This window comes from Trichinella spiralis (assembly GCF_000181795.1).
Source record: "Trichinella spiralis strain ISS 195 chromosome Unknown Scfld6, whole genome shotgun sequence".
NCBI classification, from domain to species: Eukaryota; Metazoa; Nematoda; class Enoplea; order Trichinellida; family Trichinellidae; genus Trichinella; species Trichinella spiralis.
Window position 1 is genome coordinate 5,573,803 of NW_003526945.1, and position 19,477 is coordinate 5,593,279.

Sequence of the window (19,477 nt, forward strand, 5' to 3'; positions counted from 1 at the left end):
TACGCGAGCAAATTTTGGACGAAATGCCGAGCGACATACCACCACGCTAGTATAAAAGTAGCCGTGGCAGGCGAGCGAGCGCAGTCGTCGTTTGACGTTGTGTTCAGTGCGGTGTTGCGCCGTTCATATGTGTGTGCGTGCGGGCGTGTTTGTGAGATGTTTCTGATCTTTGTCAACCAATGATCATTTTCATCTTGCGTAATACGCTAATTATATGCACAAGTGGTTTCGTTCCAGCGAAAACAGTAAGTGAAGATATGTTGCAGGTTAATCCATTCGTGTCTTCGATTGGTGGAGAAGCGCAGTAGAGTGGATTTGTCACAGCAACAAAGATCAACCGTTATAAATCTGAACAAAATCCAATCGATAACGCCGCAGTTTCAAATGAAGATGAGATGACGTCATGGATTACCGGTAAAGCAATAACGGGTTTATGTCGTGAGGAAATGGAAAATGGTTGTATAGTGACGACTGTTTTTCGTTTGTTGTGGCGCATGTTTCACTTGTTTTCACGTCACTTCCATGGATGTTGGCACGCATCCCATTCGCTTTGAATGAAAGGCGAAGTCAAAGTAAAGTAGAAAAGAAATTCTTAATCGAAGTTGCTTAAACAGTGAAGAAGGAAGGTAGTATGAGCGGCTGAAGCTGTCTAAAGGTTGAAACCAGGCAGTGAGACAAACAGCATCGGCATCCTGCGGAAGCACAGAAGAAACCTGACTAAAGAACCAGGAAACGAAGCGGAAACCACAGTAGAGAAACACCATGCATTCAACATTCACCATCGCACGGATGAGCCTCCGAGATGTTGATATTTCGGCTTATTCAGATCTCTGTTACATGCACATTGTAAGAATTGTATCTGAATGAAAAGTCTAATTTTTGATGGACTTCGCCAATGGCAGCGAAGTGTTCGAAATTCTGTGATATGTGGGATAAGCTGTACGTGTTCATCATAAAGGGCTACTTTCTGCAGTTTCCGGGCGACATAGCAGCTGTAATAATAGAACATAAGATTATGACAGTTGACTGATGATTATTAATCACACACAAATGGCGCACAAATGCTGACATCAAAGAATGCGATATGCCCGACAGAGAATGAATGAATATTCAAGGAAGCTTTAGTAGCTTTTCTGCTTCGTGCTGTTGTTCGCGTTTTTCCACTTGCAAATATTTCGAATTGTTTTTCTTCTTATGTTTCATTTAAATAAAAAATAAAATCTGGAATTTTGTTTAAAACAAACATCGGTTTTTGTACATTTTGTGTAAACTGTATTAAATTTGCTTTTCAATATGTAAAGTAAGCCGACTACTGATTTGACTAAACATTCAAGTTGCAATTGTTGTATTCGATGATGAAAAGAATCTGTTGGATTTCAAAAGATTTACCAAGTAATCATTTTACCAAATAAAGCAAAAAAAATACTTTAAACTTTTTAATGAATATGCCCAATTATAATGTAATCAATCAATAAAAAATTATTTGCTGTAATCACTTTATTTATATACAAATATTGCAATATATTACTAATTGAAGCAAATTTGGAATTGATTTGTTTATAGATTTAATCAAAATAGCATGTGAAATTGTAAAAACTTCTGTTGTAGGCGTTTGAAATAATATTGGAAAAAGGCAAATGTTTTATATTTCCAAATAGAAGACACTATACTGAATAAATTGATATGTAAAATATTGCAAAACAATGATTTCATTCACAGCTTAATTGGTTTTAAATTATATTTAATTTACAGGACTATTTGTTACGGAACATTAAATCAAAAAACGATACGATGATTTTACGTAGCAGCAACGTTAGCATGCCACCGAACGTGAATTTTTCAAAGAATTAAAACGTGATGTTGAAACTTTTTAAATTCAACAAAAGAAAGAAGTTCAGAGCTTTCAGCTGAGCAACATTTCAATGCTGGTGATGTATTCTGCCTTGGAACGCAGGCTGAACTTTGTCATTGTTGACCGTAATTATGTATTTATCGTTGTAGTGGGTTTGCATTATATTCGTTGAATTTGCTCATAACCACGAATCAAATATTTTAATTAAAGCGTTTCACTTTGAACAGTAAAAGTTTTTCGAGCGTGACAGGATTCGAACCTGCAATCTTCGGTTCCGTAGACCGACGCGTTATCCGTTGCGCCACACGCCCACAATTTTATGCGTCTAAAATTATTTATTCAATTTGATACTCAACTTAATAGCATATCATTTTGCATTTCATACAACACTAAAAACAGATTATGTTCAAATTCAAATGAAATCCTTCGACCAAAAATATAAACATGGTCATTTCCTATTTCAAAGTTATTGATATTTTTATCAGCATTATTTCTGAAATTCAAATCAACACATCTGCCGGTTTGTTATGTTTGTACAATTGTTACGCAATTGCTGTACAAACAAACACTAAGCGCAAATAAAACGAACAATTCATCATAATTACCCGCGCAATATTCTCTTTCTCAAATACAATGAGTGAAATGATCAAAGAATCTTTTAGAATATGAAATTGTCTTGAACAATTTTCTGCATGCTAATAATTGAAATATATATACATATATTTGCCCCTGACTTGTAGAAGAAATAATTGATGGTAAATTCAAGTAGCAGCTGTATGCTTATAATAAGTTGATCATCTGCAGTGTGGCAGTGACATTGGTAAAGGCCAAATGTCGAGCTGCGTAAAAGACAAAGGATGTTGTTTGTTTTCATGTTATTCAAATTTTCACCTGACACACCAGTGACAGTTTTCTTACTCAGATCAATTTTATCCATGTTGAATAAAGATAAAACATTAAGTGTGCTAAAGGGGTTGAACACTTAATACTTGAAGATGCTTGTCCATCAAACTGCTCCCCTTTGCTGAGAAATTCTAATCCCATCCAGATTTGCATGTATATCATATTGGGTGTTCTGTCGCAGTATACAAAAAAGAAAATGACATTCAGCATATAAGGAGAAAAGAACAGTAGAGAATAAGAACGCCAAATTAGACATTCATTTCAATAATCACTGCTATTACATTTTTAAGGTTAAAAACTGAACACTGGTTTCAATATCGACAACGAATTTACGGCACAGCACAGCTAATAAAAAGAACCTATTGGACATTTTTACTAACAGTTTTTTATCACCATCATCGAGCAGTAATATGGGTTCAGTCTCATTGTATTCAGTGAAATTTCATAGACTAGAAAAAAAAACGCTTGTACTCGGGGAGAGAAAATACGCTCTGACCTTACACGCAATTTGTCCACAAAATTTTAAAATTTTCAAAAAAAATTATTTCTTCACAAATGACTTACATCGAGTTGAATCGATCAGGAACGATTAGAAGACTACAACAAACGAATTCGCACTGCTTCGAATGGCATATTTGTCGAGATAAACCAATAAAAGTGGGCAATTTTCCAATGCAATAATTTATGCAATTTGTCAACTTTAGAGGCCATTTATTTTACAACTACAGAGCAATCTCGAATAAAAATTTGCAGAATACTATTATTTATCAAGTTGAATACAGACTGCTGTGACGTAAAAGAGTAGATTAATCGAAAAATACTTCGCATTTATGCATTCGTCCAAGCTGTAGTAGCATTTGCCTAGACGTAAAATAACCAAAAATTTTCTCGTCTATTTTTCACTTTTAATTATACTGTCCAATGCTATTTATAAATTAAGCATTCAAAAATGCCAGGAATAATTGTATATTCGTAAAAAAACACTTTTTATTTAATTTCAGCAAATTTTCATCCTACCATCATTTAATAATATGAAAATAATATAATTCAAAAATTAAATATTTAAATCATGAATTAAATTATTTTTGAAAAGAACTTTTTCCTCATTGAAAACAAAACTTATATTTAAAAGTGTTTGACAAATAAATCTTGAAAATTGTTAAACACAGTACGCCAAAAAACTGTTGTTTTGGAATACTGTAAAAAAAAGTATCGTCATAAATAAATAAATATTTGTTTCAAAATGAAGTTGGTTCATTTTTTGATGAATCTGAGCCGCGAAACAGTTACAATAGAACTGAAAAATGGTACGATTTTACATGGGACCGTAACCGGCGTCGACATTGCCATGAATACTCATCTGCGTGCAGTAAAAATGACAATGAAAGATGGCGAAACTGTACAGCTCGATGTGATGAGCGTTCGTGGCAATAATATCAGATATTTCATTCTACCGGACACAGTTTCTTTGGACTGTTGTCTGATGAATAATTTAAAGAAATCGAAAAAAAAGTCAGCCAAAGATGGTACCGCCTGCGGACGCGGACGTGGACGTGGACGTGGGCGTGGACGTGGAAGAGGTCGTGGATTCCGTCGACGTGGAACTGGCTGAAGTGAAATTTAATCTATTCAATCTAGAAATTGGAAAAATTTTTTATTACTTTGATAAACAAATGAAAAATAAATATCTAGTGCTGTTTGACTTTAGACGACTGAATCAATTCACAGTGATAACAAATATCAAACATGAACTAATTACGATCATTTCTATTTTTAATAGTAGACCATTTAATTTTTCCTGATTAGTTATAATAGGCATTATCTGATTGACGTGATAAATAGCTGTTTGTCTATTTACGTCTGCTTTAGTTATATAAAATATGTAAATAGGTGTGAAGAGCGAATGAACGTAGTGAAGTGGTGTAGGGGTGGCTTAGGTTAATCAATATTTGCGATCGCTGTTAAAGTGCAAAGTTTCCATTTTTAGTATCATTATTTTTATTTAGATGCTTTTTACATTTTATGGTGAAGAAACAAATTGTTTATCATGACATTTTAGCACACACAAGTGATCTTTGCGTAAAATAGTTGAAAATGACTGCAGTGTTTTTTGTTCAAGTTGTATGTTAGAAATGAGAAGGAAAAATTGATATTAAAAATTCTTTACCAAATTCTAACATTCTGTTTGTCATTGCTGTTTGGTAGATGCTATTATTAGAATGACAAATTGAGTAAAACTTCTAGTTTGAAACCATTCTCAATCTGATGGCCAGCTGACCTATTGACATTAATTGGTAAGCTGTAAAACACTATTCCATTATGAGAGAACAGCGGTCGTTAATTTACCTTGTTTCTTACTGTATCTTGTTTGACGATTGAACAATTTATATAGATTAAAATTTAAATTTTAATTATAATTTTGTGAAATTAAGTCATATTTTAAATTTTACGAAATTTTTTTTCAAATTGCATAATTGAACAATTCAAATAATACAGTATCAACATGAATGCAACATTTAAATGTACTGTAGGTCGAGAGCGTGATATTGTGCATAATTGTTGAAAGTGACGGAATTTCATATTCGCAATGAAGTTGGTACGTTTTTTGATGAAGCTCAGCCATGAAACAGTTACAATAGAATTAAAAAATGGTACAATTTTACATGGGACCATAAGCGGCGTCGACGTTGCCATGAATACCCATTTACGAGCTGTGAAAATGACGCTGAAAGATGGTCAGACGGTGCAGTTGGACGTTCTCAGCGTTCGCGGGAACAACATAAGATATTTCATTCTACCAGAGACAATACCTTTGGACCAATATCTAGTGGACGATTTGCCGAAGCCGAAAAGAAAGCCAACTACAGGCGGTGCAACGCGCGCCCGTGGGCGTGGGCGTGGAAGAGGTCGGGGTTTTCGTGGACGTGGAACTGGCCGAAGTCGAATTTGAAGTATTCATTTTCACTTCTTCATATCACTGCCACCTTTTATTCAGTGAACAGGCTTTGAATTGTTTGAAATTTATGAAAAAAAGATATTTTGTTTATTTGAATAATAAATTTACGTTACTTTTACAAGAAATACGCAGTGTTGATTGATTTTCCGACGACCGTACAAATTAATCAATCTAGAACGATAAGCAATGCACAAAAGAGTCTGATAATTTTATAACAAATTTCACTTACAGAATGTTTAAATTAACCTTGTTAATCGTATATGGGCATAATGTGAATAACTTGATAAACAGTCTAGTGATGTTTACTTGATTTGTGCATAAATTGTAGATATGCGTGAACAGCGATGAGCTTAGCGGAACAGTAATTTCATTTGGCCTGCAATCTGTATAATTCCATCATGTATGAGATGTTGTTTAAAAGTTCCACAACAGATTTCGAATACTTATGTTATCATGACGTCTCTTCTTAAATTAATGATCAATTATTAGCAGTATTTTAATACATTTTCAAACTGCCATGCGAAAAGCCAAATAGCAACAGACGTCAAATCAGTTTATTATTATTATTTTTGCAAACGAAAACTTGCAAATAGTTGTTCGTCACAAATTTGGTCGAATATGCAAAAACTGTAAATTAACTGTCTGTCGATTCACCACTTACTTTGCTACGATGATTCAGGAAATTTCACCGAAGCGTGTAAACATTTTCGATTGGTTGATAGAAGAGAACAAAACATTTTCACATTTCAACGCAAACTAGAAATTCTATAATTCCGACACTGTTCGTATTGATCACCAGAGCAGGTAAGGGGAAATTTTTGAGCAGAATTAATACGATCAAACTAGTGGTTGGTTGGTCTGGTGGTTGTCTATTTGATTCTTGTGTTACTCAATCAACCCAATTAATTATACAAATTCTTCAAAATCAACAGCAGCAAAGTCCGTCATGTTGTGCGCCTAGTCAATGATGGATGTTTTCTTCTGCCATGTAAATTTTATTTTCATTCCTCTTCTTCACTTTAAACTTTCCACTGTAGCAGACGTCAAGCGTTTCCCAACAGAACCCCGTTCACTAGAACACACCGCCAAAAAGCAGAATGATGAAATGATTCATCGCCCTGGGGGGGGGGCGTTTTCGATCAATCAGATTTGACCAATCAATCGACGGCACAGGCCCACGTTCAGACGATTGGGCTTCTTGAATTGAATTACAAAAAATTATGTGCATTTTTCATGATTTCAAAAATTTACCAACTTTTCACGTTCAAGTATTTCAATTCATTGCTAAAATTTATTTATCATTTATTTTCAAAAGACAAAAATCAAGTTATAATATTAATTGACATTTTTATTTACACAAAAGTGGACATACAATGAAAAATGATCAAGTAAGTTTTCGTTGATTGGCAACGTTCCATGAACACCAAGCAGACCACGTAGACAAACAATCTCACACGAATGTACACCGAAAACCGAACCAAAAAAGAAAACAAATATTTTCATACAGACATGCTTTATATTTTTTTTTAAAAAAAACTGATCAGATAATGCAGAAAATATGAAAAATTTAACAAAACGCCCTTCACCACACAACTACGAAAACCAGAAGCTCACTTTAAATCGACACGAACAAAAAATTGCGTTGTCTGTAAAACAAAAAAAAATAAAAACAAATCAACATTACCACATCTTAAAAATATGAATATACGAATATACATGTGTGTGAGATGAATATTATTGTATTCGATTTTTTCTTATGTAAAATTGTCATTTATTTGGTAGTACTTTTGAATCAAAGTACTTTAAACTGTTGCCATTCTAGTAACGTTGAGTGCCACCGCTTTCTGCAAATTGATTACGCACTGCTGCTCCGGCTGCGGTTGCGGCCGCCTGTTGCACGTGAGGATTGTTAATCACCCCTTGAGAAAATTCTTGCTGTGCTTTAGCGAAACTTGCTCCTGTACTTCTGTACAAACGATGTACCTAAACAATGACAATGACATAAATATTATAATATTGTAATAATTGCATACGTACACAAATTACATATATTTTACAAATAACTAAAAACAAATTGCTACAACTCAACACTATCTGTGATAAACGAAACTGCTACAGAAAATCATCAACTTCACCTGCTTCGTATTTTATCTCAAATTAAACAAAAATGACGTTGCGAGAAAATTCGAATTTTAATAAAATTCTGTGCAACAACTTCAGCTTACTCGAAACAGCAGCAACAGCAGACCGACACCACAAAATGTGAAACCCAAAGTGACAATCAGCATCAGTACAGCAGCTCCGGCGTTCAAACCGAAGTGACCAAGAGAATTGAACCAGCCACTGAATGGAAAAATGAAAAAAAAAGAATATATATCAAAGCATCGTTGATTTGTAAAAAATTTGAAATGCATACCACGTTCCAAACGATTCGATGCCAAGAGATTGAATGGCAACGAAAACCAACTGCAAGAACATCACAAAAAAGTAAACCATGAAATTAAAAGAACTGTCGTTTCTAAAACCCAAGAAATATTCAGTTAAAAAAATTAACAAAGTATGGGAAGTAAATTTGGAAAAGAAAAAATTTTCACTTGAAAGCTTTGTAAAGTGGTCGGTACCACAGAACAAATGAACATGGTGTAAACATGGCCACTTGAATAATGCTCAAACCGAACTGCAATCCACTTCCATGTGTGATGAAACTTGCCAAACTGCCAACTACATTCAGAACCAACGTCAATACGTATACTAAAATAATATATTACACTGAAAAATGTTAATTAAAGAAAAAAAAGCCAAAACTACTCACTAAGCCATAAATTATATCCCATACGAACAATTCTTTGATACTGTTGCGGAATATCAACACTGATATCATGGTAAAAGCATGGTTGCAAAGGAAACCAACTTGGCAACGGTGGCCAATTCTTGTTGCGCACTGAAATGACATTTCTCCTTGCATCATTCACTGTCTCACTACTGTTCAGTTAATAATGTGAAACGTCCACACAACGAATTTTTCAAATTTCAAATTTTCATATTTTTCAAATAAAAACATCGACAATTTTACCCTGCCCCATCGCTTGTCGATTAAGCTCTTCCTCTTTTCTTTGAAGCTCCTGCGCTTTACGTTCAAGCTCCTGAAGCAAAAAAAGAACAAAAACAAAAATTAATACAAACTCTTACCAACCTATCTCACATTAAACATATACATTCATCACATATGAAGTAATAAATCAGCAGAAGGAATATCAACAAAAAAATTCACACAAACATATATATATATATATAATTGACCTTGATAATGCAAAACACTACTGTAACTATATGACAGAAGGTGGTTGATCAGTCAATCGTCTCGACAACCGCAAGTAATCAAAACGCTGTTCAATAATGGATTTGTAGAAACAATGATATGAAGCGTTATGTTACGTTAGTTCCGTGAGCGTGCCGGCCACAGAACGAACGTCAAACGATCGATGAGAACGCTGGCTGCTGACACAAACAAGCAAAATGCGCATCGGCATTGCACAATAAAATTTTCAAACTTATAATTTCGCACTGTCAGAACATAGAAAACCAGTAAAAATACATTTAAAAACAAAATAACCTAATTAATGGCTTAATCTTTCTTAAAAATAAATTTATTCAAACTACAAGTAGTCCATTAATAATAATCCACAAAATAAAAAAAAACAATCACACTAACAATATTGAGAAAACTGTGATAAAAAAGAATTTTAATTTTGAAAAAAAGCCTACTTCTTGACGCTTCAATAAATCGCTGTGACCAGGCAAAGTCGGTTTTGGAGGTGGTTGGGCCGTATTTGAGTACACAGGAGGATTGTCCATCGATGTCGGCAAAATAGGAGGAGGGTTGCTTGCTCCTCGGGCCTGTCCAAATTCAAAAAATTTGTAAGTTCAAACAAATCTCTCCCACTTGGAAACGCACTGTAGAAACTGCTCGCTTGTCTTCAGCGAATGGATTATATTCTGCAGCTGTTTCGAGATTTTCAACATTTTTCGCGGCTCTCACAACACTAGGATCCTAGGAACAAAGTTGAAAAATAACATAAATATGAAGAGTACAAGTTGAAAATTGTACAAATCTGAAAACTCACCGCAAAAGGACTTTGATTTTTCACTGGATCACCAAAAGGGCTTCCTTCCAAGTTAGACATCTCGTATAAGCAAATCTGTGGACGCGGACAAGCAGAATGGCAGTAAACCAATTTTGCAACAAGCAAAACTATACCCTAAAAATCGCCACTTTACAGAATGTTCACCAAATGTAGAATAAGCTGAAAATTATTCCAACTTGTGCAAACGAAAATTATACTGATAAAAGTCGAAAAGTCAACAAGATTCAATATGAAAACAAAACAAACAGCAAAGATAAAGCGGAACGAAGAAACAAGTACAGTATGAATCAAGCAAACTGTAAATGAATCATATGTTCATTGTACAGACAATTTTACACGCACAAATTTAAATCTAAATTTATAAATAATTAAAAAATAAAATAATAATAAAATTTTAACATTAAAAACTTTCAATTTATATAATTCTAAAAGTTTGCAATTTTTGAAAAAAAAAGTGAATTCAACTGCCACGAATTAACAAACAAACAAACTTATTGGTGGAAAATAAATATGCAAAAAATCAATTTATAAATTTAAAAATCATTTTTCTGCTGAAAATTAAAACTTTTAATATGGAATATAATTAAAAAAACACGTCATTGAAGACAAATGATTTCTGTCAATTTTGTTCACGTGATACTGTAGCAGCCCCACCGTCACGAGTGACGCTGACGTAAAATTTAACTGCAAATGCATGTGAGTAATTACAACAACAAGTTGGATTATAATCCTAATTGGCATAAGCAACTAAAGTGTATTTAAAGAAAATGCTAAACACCTAAGGAAATCTGCGTATTTGCTGTGTATTCATTTTTTATTTGTAATAAAAAAAACTGACAAAAGGTTAGCTACATGTCTGCTTTACATAATCGTTTCAGCATTGAAGTATTGAGGCAAAATTATTGCTTCATTTTTAGCAAAATACTCTAATGCTGTTTTTCAAATAAAGATACTGCTATCAGAAAGGATGCATTATTTTATATTAAATACTTAAACAGATACACATGGCAAAAATAAGTAAATCAATTCCTTAAGTTTACATGATAGGCGAACATTGTTAGTAAAATTATCTTTTTCAGGCTGAATGATAACAGTCTTCACCAATGGAGATAAGAAACTCAATGAGGCGTATACATTTAATAACAGACAAAATTCCAAAGAGAGCTAATTAAAACAATTAATAAAAAGCATCTGCAGGGAAAAGAATCATGTCCGAAGTTCAGCAAAGTATATTCAATACTAATCAAAGAATGAAACCAATAAGTCTTTTGTCAATTACAATAAATTGACAAAATTTTTTCCTTATTACAGTGTCCTTTTTTGTTACTTTTTACATTTATGATAAAATCAATAAAATGAAATTGATTAGTGCTATATTGTACTTCAGAAAACTCAAAACTTGCAAATACTTATCAATTGTTACAATTTTTGCTCTATTCTATACTTTAATTCAGTTTATAACTTTCTATAAATCATTGCTACAGAATTAAATAAAAGCATGTTCAATTCAAAAACAAATCCATGATACGCATGCAGAAAATAAAAAAAAAGTCACTTTTATTTACATAATAAAAAATTATAGCAATAAAATTGAATTTTGTGTTAAATTTGCTAGCATAAATTAGAAAAACATTACAACTGGAAAACGTTTTAAAATAAGATGCTATGCAAACACACTACCGTTTTCATTCAGTGCAACTAAAAGGATTTTAATTTTTACAGTGTCCTGTAGATAACAGTTCGTTTTTTTAACATGTTAAAAAATATGATACAATAAAACAACGCTGAACTGCAATTTTTAGATGTGAAATTTTCTTCGTTAACGAAGTGTCAAGATTAATGTTTCAACAAAAACGTCACTTACTTGAAGCTTTATCTAACTCAGGGATAGCCAAAGTGGTCGATATCGACAGCATTTTGTGCCATTGGAATCCATAAGCGATTTCCTATATAAAGCTCTATTTATTCTTCAGCGATTATTATATAATTATTCGCTGAGGAATAACGGTTAACTACTGCACTGATTAATTTGCTCATTTAAACTGCTCCTTCAAACACATCTTCGCAAACACCCGGCATTAAACATGGCCACATTTAAGAACTCTGATTGCATTTCCATTTTACACTCATGATGCAGTCAGAATTGCACTGTCTGGCGTTCCCTCTATCCTTGAAAATGACTCCTGAAAGCTTCTACGTTGCGAAGAACGCTGATGCATGAAAATGCACTTCTTTCCCATCATTTAGAAAACACCTTCACCTCCACAGATGCCAATACTGATAAATCAAAGACAACATCAGATTATCATGCGGGGTGGATACAATTTCTAACAACAATTATTTCTTCCATCCTGCTAATTCTCCCTCTTGCGGTTTTCCCTTACTTTCACGACCTGTCTTTCTTGACAGACGGCGTCTATCATTGAGCTACTAAGCGCTCCAAGAAGAACAGGGATCGTGATAATCTGTAGAAAATTCGACATTTTCGAACACAAATGACTTATTCCATGAATAAAAAATTTTTAGTTTGAATTACAGATCCTGTGTTAATTATTGCACGTCAGGAGAACAGTAATTAGTCAGTCTTTTTATTCGACCGAGTAAAGTTTTATTCAGTTAGGAATAAACTACACAAACAGCAGCGCTCAAAAATAAATGAAATACACCACGACAACATTAAGTTCCGCAATCACACCAACACCGACATTAAAAATATCAATCCTTTTACGGTAGATTATTGATACTCAGGTTGTTGAAATCGGTAACACTGTTATAATATAATTGTCCGACATGAAGGGAGTGGGTTTACATCGGCTGTCATTACGCAAATTCAAATTTAATCCTTTTTTTTACCAAAATTCATGGTAATTCCAGGGCCGCCTTGCACGGCATACATCTCATAGTGGGAAATGAAACTGGCTTTACGAACTTATAAGATTTGTTTTGTCAGGACGAATTTTTCAAATTTCACCCATCAGATAAACAAATTTACATATGTTGTTGTGATGAATGGAATTCGCGTTCGACTTTCCTTGACCCAAGCTATGGTCCTGTGGGTAAATATTTATTCCAAATCCACTGTTTGAGCAAACTTTGAAACAGGAACCGCGACTATAAAAATCTTTGCAGATGATGAAAATTTCACTTCCTCTGACAGGTTGAACGAAAGAAATCAGAAATGAAAATTGCTCTAACCAATATGAAAATATTAATTTGCTTATTTTTGCGATTATGGGTAGATATTGAATTTGTTTCTAGTGTGAATAATTTTTACAACGATGAAATAGCTTCGAACGTACCACAGCCCAACGTTCACTATCATCAATCAGGGGATCCTTGCAACATTATTAGAGATAAACATTTAATGGTCAATCCAAATATTCAGACCGCATATTTGCAATGCGTACCATCAAGTCACGGGTAATTTTTGGTTTTTTTTACACTTTCCACATGCTTGCTTTATTTATTTCGAAGTATTGTGTATTTTAAAGGTTGAATGGACGCTGGCAAGCAATGCCTTGCCCGCCTGGTCAAACGTTTCAGTTTGGAAAGCAACGTTGTGATTTCGACTTTACACAAGTTGCCGTAAGAGCGGATGATGGCGGTGTTCCAGCATTGCCAGGCGTGCTCAGTTCAGCAGTGGGCACGTTTTCTTAGTTTTTTCTTTTTAAAATTATTTTTCAGAATTTTTGGTACCTTGGCAAGTGAATAAGTTGTCGTTTTTTTTGCAGCTTTTGTTGGTCAACCGTGCGATGGAAAATACTGCTTCGGCGGGTCTGAATGCCATTCTGAAAAAGGCATTTGCACATGTCCCAAAGGGACCGTACTGTCTGCAAATTCTCAATTTTGTCACAGCGAAACTGCTGCAGTTCATTTAGAAAATGAAGAAATATTCACTAGAGCCAAAAATTTTACACTGCAAGGTTTTGCATTTTATATTTAAAAAATAAATATTTTTTACTGCAAAAAAATTATTTTTTAGCATCACCGGGTAGTAGCTGCAAGCACGGAGCAGTTTGTTCCGGTGGTTCAAAATGTGATCCTGCACGTTTCGTATGCACATGCGATGATGGAACTGTGGATCACGATGGCCGATGCGTAAATATTATCTCGGATGATCCGCCCGCGTCACCTAAATTATTAAAAAAATCGGTTGGTGATCTATGTGAAGCGACAAACCCATTGCACTCTTGTCCACCAGGTGCCTCTTGCGTTTCCGGTATATGTGCTTGCATTTCACCTATGATTCAAGATGGTGATCACTGCAGACCATTGCGCGCATCTGTTCATCAAAAAGCGAGTAAGTAGCACCTATTACAAGCATAATTGATTCATTGCATTGTAAAAAACCTTAAATTACATTATGCCAAGTATAAAGTTCATTTACTTAAACGACGTATTTATTGCACAATGTATTGAAATAATAATTTCGAGTTGTTTTGTTAAATGTAATGGAGTATGGAGCGTTATTGCTTATTTTTATGAATTTTTGATTCTATATTTATTAAATATAATGGATGGATTATTCATATCTGTTTACTTTTCCATGTTTTATGACCTGGACAATTGTGTGACCAAGGCCAGTTGTGTCAAGGTGGCTCCGTTTGCAGTAGTGTGACGCTTCGATGCGCTTGTCCTCTGGGCACCAAGGAAACTGATGATCACTGTGTAGATATTTCTTCGCACAAAAGTACTAGTTTTAATTATTGAAAAAGCAAACTGTGGATAATATTATTTTTATTTATTTATTTGTTTGTTTTACATTTTAGATATTTTGGCGTCAGTGGGAGAGCACTGTGAAGCAAATACTGATTGTATACATGGTGCATATTGTCACACTGGCTCAGGAAAGCCGCACTGTGAATGCCTGTCTACTCATGTAGAAATAGGATATTCCTGTCTGCGAGGTGAGAAAAGTGTCAGTTGTAAAACTGAAATCTACTCAGAGACTTACTTTCAGTAATTTATCCTGGCCAACATGGTTGTTCATCGGATAAACAATGCTCAGCAGTGTACAACGGTGCTTCTTGTAAACGAGGAATTTGCGTATGTCCTGAAGGAACAGGCGCCGTATCACAAACTTGTTCAAAAGAAGTGCACAGTGCTTCAGAGCATAAGTTACCTGAAGCCACAACTACAGAACTTCCATCTGTTTCGGAAGCGCCTGTTTACAGCGCAAGTTCTCCTGGTGGCACTTGTACAGACAGTGCTCAATGTTTGGGCGGATCAAAATGTTACATGAATATATGCGTCTGTCCAGAGCAAAATATGCACGCTGTGAACGGGATTTGTATCTACAAAACACCCCCTGTTGTGCAATCATTCGTGACAGCAGGAAGCCGTTGCAATGAGAATCAGATTTGCGCTGGTGGTTCCACTTGCAGGAACGGTATTTGCATTTGTGGACATGGTACAGTTCAACATGGCAACAAATGCATTAAAACTTTTATGCCAGGTATGTGTTCAATTTGTACAAGCACGCGTTCCTCTTTGGGAGAATTATTCTTTGTTTTTCATCCCTAACTTGCTTTATTGAAAAAAATAAAAATATCAATGTGTAGCATGTATTATGTTATGTTATGTTATGTTACGTTATGTTGTATTGTGCTGTAGTGTTCATTGCGCTTAAAATTTCAAATCATTATATATTTGTGTACCTTTGTTTACAAAATGCCACAAGTGTTGATTTACTTCAGGTGTACAGTTGCCAACGCTGTTGAAGTATTGCATCAGTGACAATATGTGCAAGGGCAATTCAATTTGCATAAATACAAGATGTGCCTGCCCGAATGGATTGCGTTTTCTGAATGGTCAATGCGTTCCAGAAAGAAGTTATGTGTTTTCTCCTCAGCAAAATACGTTTCGTACTTTTGCGTCGTGCAGTCATGATACTGATTGTAAAAGCGGTTCTGTATGTGTCCAAGGTAGATGCGTTTGTCCACCTGATACTGAAATGACAACCGATGGATCTTGCGAAAGTTATAAATTAGGTAAAATATTTATTGACCTGAATTTTTATATAAAAAGCTCAAATTATTTTGAAATTAGTGAGATGTAATAATTAAATTACCGTTTTTACTGACGGACTGATGTATTAGGGTGTTTTAAACTTTTATGTTTATTTCTTTCGTTGTTTAAAGGTTATTTACAAATTTAAAATGTAAGTTTTATTTAATAATCGCGTTGTTTAATTCAATTATGTTTGCAGTAAAGCTGAAATACTTTTCTTTTCGCTTCCATGACGTATTAGCATTCAATTAAGCCTAACATCAAGATTTGATTGTTCTAGTTGCAAAGACTGTAGCTTGAAGTTATTAGTATTAATTTTGTATTATATTCAGGAAGTTATTGTGATAAAGATGAAAGTTGTGGCAGGCAAGCAATTTGTATCCGTGGCCGTTGCTGTTGTGCTCCCGGTACAGTGCAACAAGGGAATTTTTGTTTACCATTTAATAATGGTAGTTTTTGATGTGTGTATAACATTTTTTTGAAGTCTTTACATTTGATTTTAAATTAAATGAATGTACCAGTTGAAATCGATGGGCAAGAGTCAATCGAAAGTACGATTGCGTGCTTTAGCTCATTTGTGAAATGATCATGGAATTTGGAAACTTTCATCTGAAATTGAAGGAAGCCTGTTTATGGAGAAACCGAAAAGCTGCCATTTGAAAATGAATTTTCACAATGGAAGAGAAAATGCCTCATTTTCTGTTGCAGATAACAGAGGAAAATTTGGACAAAGTAAACTTTCAGAAGGCATATTGATAGTTTGAAATTTATTCCGTGCAGAAAAATAAATTATGCATTCAATAAATTCCATATTTTGAGATTCTCAAACCAGCATCATGTTTCTCATCACTGGGCACGGCTTGAGCACCCGTCTGCGTTGTGACGCACAATTTAGCATCAAGCTGTTGATGAATTTTCATTCGATGGTTATTTTTGAAATTGAAATTAATCAGCTTTCATTCAAAATTCAGAATCTCATCAGTTTTTCTAAACTTGCTTTTAAATCAGAATAGTTCGATGTGAACCAATTAATTTGCAAATAAATAAAGTAAAACGATAATAAACAAAAAGCAAAGCCGTAATTAATGTTATTCTTCGATTACAATTGCAGGGAAAAGGCTATTGCACAACGTAAATAAACAAATATGAAAATTAAAGCCAAGCAAGCAAACGCACAGCAGTTGATTGAAAATTTGCATACAATTTATGGCAAACAAGTCTTACTATGCCTGCTTTTTATTACATTGAAGAAACAATAATTTTGTGTTCGTTAATCTAAATGCACGCCAAAATCAATATTTAAGATACAACTTTACAGTAATGAAGATTAAATGTACCATCAAAATGCAGAAAAAAGCAAGTTGAATAAAGATTTGAAAATATAAATGGAGTTCAGATTTGTGGTGCGCTATAATTCCAAAGTAAACAAATGTCTGGATCTCGTATAAAATTTTGCGTAAAATTTATCATATACAAGTACGACAGCTGCATTTCATTGCGCAGAGCAAACATAACATTCTTGCGACCGTTAATATAAGAACATTATTACATCAACAGTGATACACCAAATGCAACTTCAAAATATTAACAATAATTGTCTCTCAGAATATCCAATCCTTGAAGCAGAGTTGATAAAAAATGAAATTCTGATGCATTTCGTGGGTGATGCACTGAAATCGTTGTTCGTCTAGGTCAGAGGGAGCCAAAGTGGTCGATATCGACCCATCGGAATCGATGGGACTATCTAAAGGGTCGATAAAAGCTTAGGAGACAAATAAAAGTCGATGAACTACGGGATCGAATATGAACACTGAAACCCCATTTGAGGAATTCATTTCGTAAAGAACTGTTTTGTAAAAGTAATTTATAATTTCCTGAAATATCAAGGGACACCACAGAAAAAGAACAAAGCAGAAAAAAGATTGAACTAAGAAATGCGTGGGTCACGTCTAAAACTCAGCAATCTCCAGCCAAATATCAATGCCCTTGCTGCAACTCATCAAACACATCCTTCTCATTAGCGATGGCAAGCAGTCAAATAAAAATATCATAATGGTTAAATAAATAATTATCAACCACCTTTAATTTCATCATGAAGTTATTAACATTACTATTCACACGAATACGGGTATTACAGGAACATATATACAAACTGAAGAAAGGATAATTAAGCGTATATAGATCATGATACATATATATGAAGAAAGGATAATTAGACGTTCAAAATAATAATCGAAGTTTTACTTCATACAGAACAACAAAGAAACAGAGCATTCATATAACACATGCAACATTATATTTGTCGTCCAAGAAACCAAATATCAATTTATCCATTTTTTGCATAGGCGGCAAATCCAGAGATGGATTCGACGCTTGGCAATGTGTAGCAGTATCCGATAAAATTCAGATTCCACACTGAGACATTTTTAGAAATACTCACAATAACAGTTTCCATTACATTTTCAACAATTCAATACGAATAACCCTTATAATTGTAAACAATTTAAGGGCTCCAACAGCTATTGATAAATATTTGCGTCTTTTCATGTTTTCATTCAATTCTTCGAAGTAGAAAATGTTTACATCCAATTCATTCATGTGGCTTAACATATCGTGCATCCGTCCAAAACACCGGGCAAAAAAGTACTACAATCATCTTCTGCAATGTCGAACTCGTAGAGGCCATATGAACGACTGGGATAAAAATTCAGAATCCCAAGTCCGATATTGTACCGGAATTCTACGGCACATTCACACTGATCCAGGGCTGTTCACGTGTTAACGGAAAAAAGTACGCAGACCGCTGATATTTGCCAAATTCTATTCACACATACGGCTGCGTGTCCATCACAGAAGAATCTCCTTTAAATCGCCGATGTTCATGTACCAGAATCATCCTCTCAGATGACAAACTCGAATGGGATGCATGAGCAATGGGTGGAATACCAAAATCCCAATGCCAACGGTGTGCGAGACGGTCGTGGGCCGTTTCCAATGTTGTAGCAGCTGGTTACTTGTTGACCAATAGCTGTAAACTGATATGCCGCTGGGTGTCCATTATTAGGGAATCTTCCTGAAATTCTGGTCAGAGACGTAGAAGAATCATCTTCTGCAATGTCGAACTCGTAGAGGCCATATGAACGACTGGGATAAAAATTCAGAATCCCAAGTCTGATATTGTACCGGAATTCTACGGCACATTCACACTGATGCAGCGGCTGTTCACGTGTTAACCGAAAGAAGTTTGCATACCGCTGATATCTGCCCAATTCTATTCACATATACGGCTGCAATTCATACATAACTTCGTTAAATATTGGAAGTTGGTGTACCTGAATCATCCTCTGAGATGCCAAACTCGTATGGGATGCATGAGCAATGGGTGGAATATCAAAATTCCAATCCCAACGGTGTGCGAGACGGTCGTGATCCGTTTCCAATGTTCTAGCAGCTGGTTACTTGTTGACCAATAGCTGTAAACTGATATGCCGCTGGGTGTCCATTATTAGGGAATCTTCCTGAAATTCTGGTCGGAGACGTAGAAGAATCATCTTCTGCAATGTCGAACTCGTAGAGGCCATATGAGCGACTGGGATAAAAATTCAGAATCCC

The 19,477-nt window shown here is 34.7% G+C and overlaps 6 protein-coding genes and 1 non-coding gene across 7 annotated transcripts; 3 read left to right on the plus strand and 4 right to left on the minus strand.

The window, feature by feature from the left end:
* Positions 1-779: 779 nt before the first annotated feature.
* On the minus strand, positions 780-3,125 carry Tsp_09654a (conserved hypothetical protein; the record flags this gene model as incomplete). The annotated part of the gene is made up of 2 exons (XM_003374256.1): positions 3,037-3,125; positions 780-992 (listed from the first exon to the last, which is right to left on the minus strand). Coding segments are annotated over exons 1-2 (302 nt in total), but the record flags the coding sequence as incomplete, so codon positions are not given.
* On the minus strand, positions 2,091-2,163 carry Tsp_09655. Its single transcript has one exon. It is a non-coding gene; the product is annotated as a tRNA-Arg (tRNA).
* A 185-nt stretch (positions 3,126-3,310) lies between the features above and the next one.
* On the plus strand, positions 3,311-4,367 carry Tsp_09653 (putative LSM domain protein). The gene is made up of 2 exons (XM_003374257.1): positions 3,311-3,412; positions 4,005-4,367. Exons 1-2 carry the CDS (start codon positions 3,311-3,313, stop codon positions 4,365-4,367), a joined length of 465 nt encoding a protein of 154 aa, XP_003374305.1.
* Positions 4,368-5,342: 975 nt separating this feature from the next.
* On the plus strand, positions 5,343-5,705 carry Tsp_09652 (putative LSM domain protein). The gene has a single exon (XM_003374258.1). The coding sequence runs from the start codon at positions 5,343-5,345 to the stop codon at positions 5,703-5,705; it is 363 nt and encodes a 120-aa protein (XP_003374306.1).
* Positions 5,706-7,529: 1,824 nt separating this feature from the next.
* On the minus strand, positions 7,530-12,339 carry Tsp_09651 (secretory carrier-associated membrane protein 3). Its single transcript, XM_003374259.1, has 7 exons — positions 12,241-12,339; positions 11,721-11,802; positions 8,524-8,652; positions 8,306-8,462; positions 8,128-8,229; positions 7,937-8,054; positions 7,530-7,694 (listed from the first exon to the last, which is right to left on the minus strand). The coding sequence occupies exons 1-7, from the start codon at positions 12,337-12,339 to the stop codon at positions 7,530-7,532; spliced, it is 852 nt and encodes a 283-aa protein (XP_003374307.1).
* Positions 12,340-12,511: 172 nt separating this feature from the next.
* On the plus strand, positions 12,512-16,325 carry Tsp_09650 (GTP-binding protein Ypt3). Its single transcript, XM_003374260.1, has 13 exons — positions 12,512-12,585; positions 12,731-12,758; positions 12,807-12,912; positions 13,144-13,276; positions 13,348-13,503; positions 13,541-13,560; positions 13,588-13,779; positions 13,839-14,156; positions 14,436-14,552; positions 14,626-14,763; positions 14,817-15,311; positions 15,553-15,846; positions 16,198-16,325. The coding sequence occupies exons 1-13, from the start codon at positions 12,512-12,514 to the stop codon at positions 16,323-16,325; spliced, it is 2,199 nt and encodes a 732-aa protein (XP_003374308.1).
* Positions 16,326-18,765: 2,440 nt separating this feature from the next.
* On the minus strand, positions 18,766-19,119 carry Tsp_09649 (hypothetical protein; the record flags this gene model as incomplete). Its single annotated transcript, XM_003374261.1, has 1 exon — positions 18,766-19,119. A coding segment is annotated over one exon (354 nt), but the record flags the coding sequence as incomplete, so codon positions are not given.
* Positions 19,120-19,477: the final 358 nt, after the last annotated feature.